General features: G+C 48.5%; 1 protein-coding gene across 1 annotated transcript in view; it reads right to left on the bottom strand.

Annotated features, from left to right (window-relative positions):
• Positions 1-56: 56 nt before the first annotated feature.
• The window catches only part of LOC117941347 (serine/threonine-protein kinase Chk2-like), a gene marked incomplete at its 3' end in the record, with an annotated part of 1,273 nt that continues 723 nt past the window's right edge, over positions 57-606 (bottom strand). Inside the window, exons 3-4 of the mRNA XM_034866394.1 lie at positions 208-261; positions 57-121 (exon numbers count right to left, since the gene is read on the bottom strand). Of these exons, the coding sequence (XP_034722285.1) occupies positions 57-121; positions 208-261 (119 nt within the window). The remainder of the gene's footprint in view (positions 122-207; positions 262-606) is intronic.

Here is a 606-nt window from a genome sequence, read left to right as displayed (position 1 = left end):
TACATGGAGTCTGGTGGGTTGGTGATGAAATGACAGCAGCTTTAACTTAAACTCACAGCTCCAACACGATGTAAAAACTGTCCTCCGTCTGATAGAAGTCCTCCGTTTTTATGAGACAAGGCTGCAGGGGACAAGGAGACCAGATTACTAATCGTATTGCTTATTAATAGTGTAATCCTGTCTCTTCTTCTGTGGTGTCAGACTCACGTGGTCGACTCTCTGCAGGATCTCGATCTCAGTCTGTGCGTTTCTCGTTGCCGTCTGTGATTGGACCAAACAGACACATGATCACCACCCGGCCTGCCATTGGTCCAGAGGAACGTCACTATATTATTACATCACAGACGCTGGTGGCTGGAAGGGATACAGCTGCGGAGGGAAGTTACGCTAAATTATGCTAAATCTCACAAAATCTCGTCTCTTTCCACCCAGGAAACGTGATTTCATTCCTCCAGAGTTGTAATCTTTTTCCTTTCGTCGTGTTAACTGCCATCGCAGTAGCTGTTTCCCTTCCAGCCTCATCCCACACAGCTCTGGGCCAATCACAGAGCAGCTGAGAGCAGCTCTGGGCCAATCACAGAGCAGCTGAGAGCAGCTCTGGGCCAA

This window comes from Etheostoma cragini, unplaced genomic scaffold (assembly GCF_013103735.1).
Source record: "Etheostoma cragini isolate CJK2018 unplaced genomic scaffold, CSU_Ecrag_1.0 ScbMSFa_589, whole genome shotgun sequence".
Taxonomy (NCBI): Eukaryota; Metazoa; Chordata; class Actinopteri; order Perciformes; family Percidae; genus Etheostoma; species Etheostoma cragini.
The sequence above is the reverse complement of the archived record's forward strand: the minus strand, read 5'-3'. Positions and strand labels throughout refer to the sequence as shown.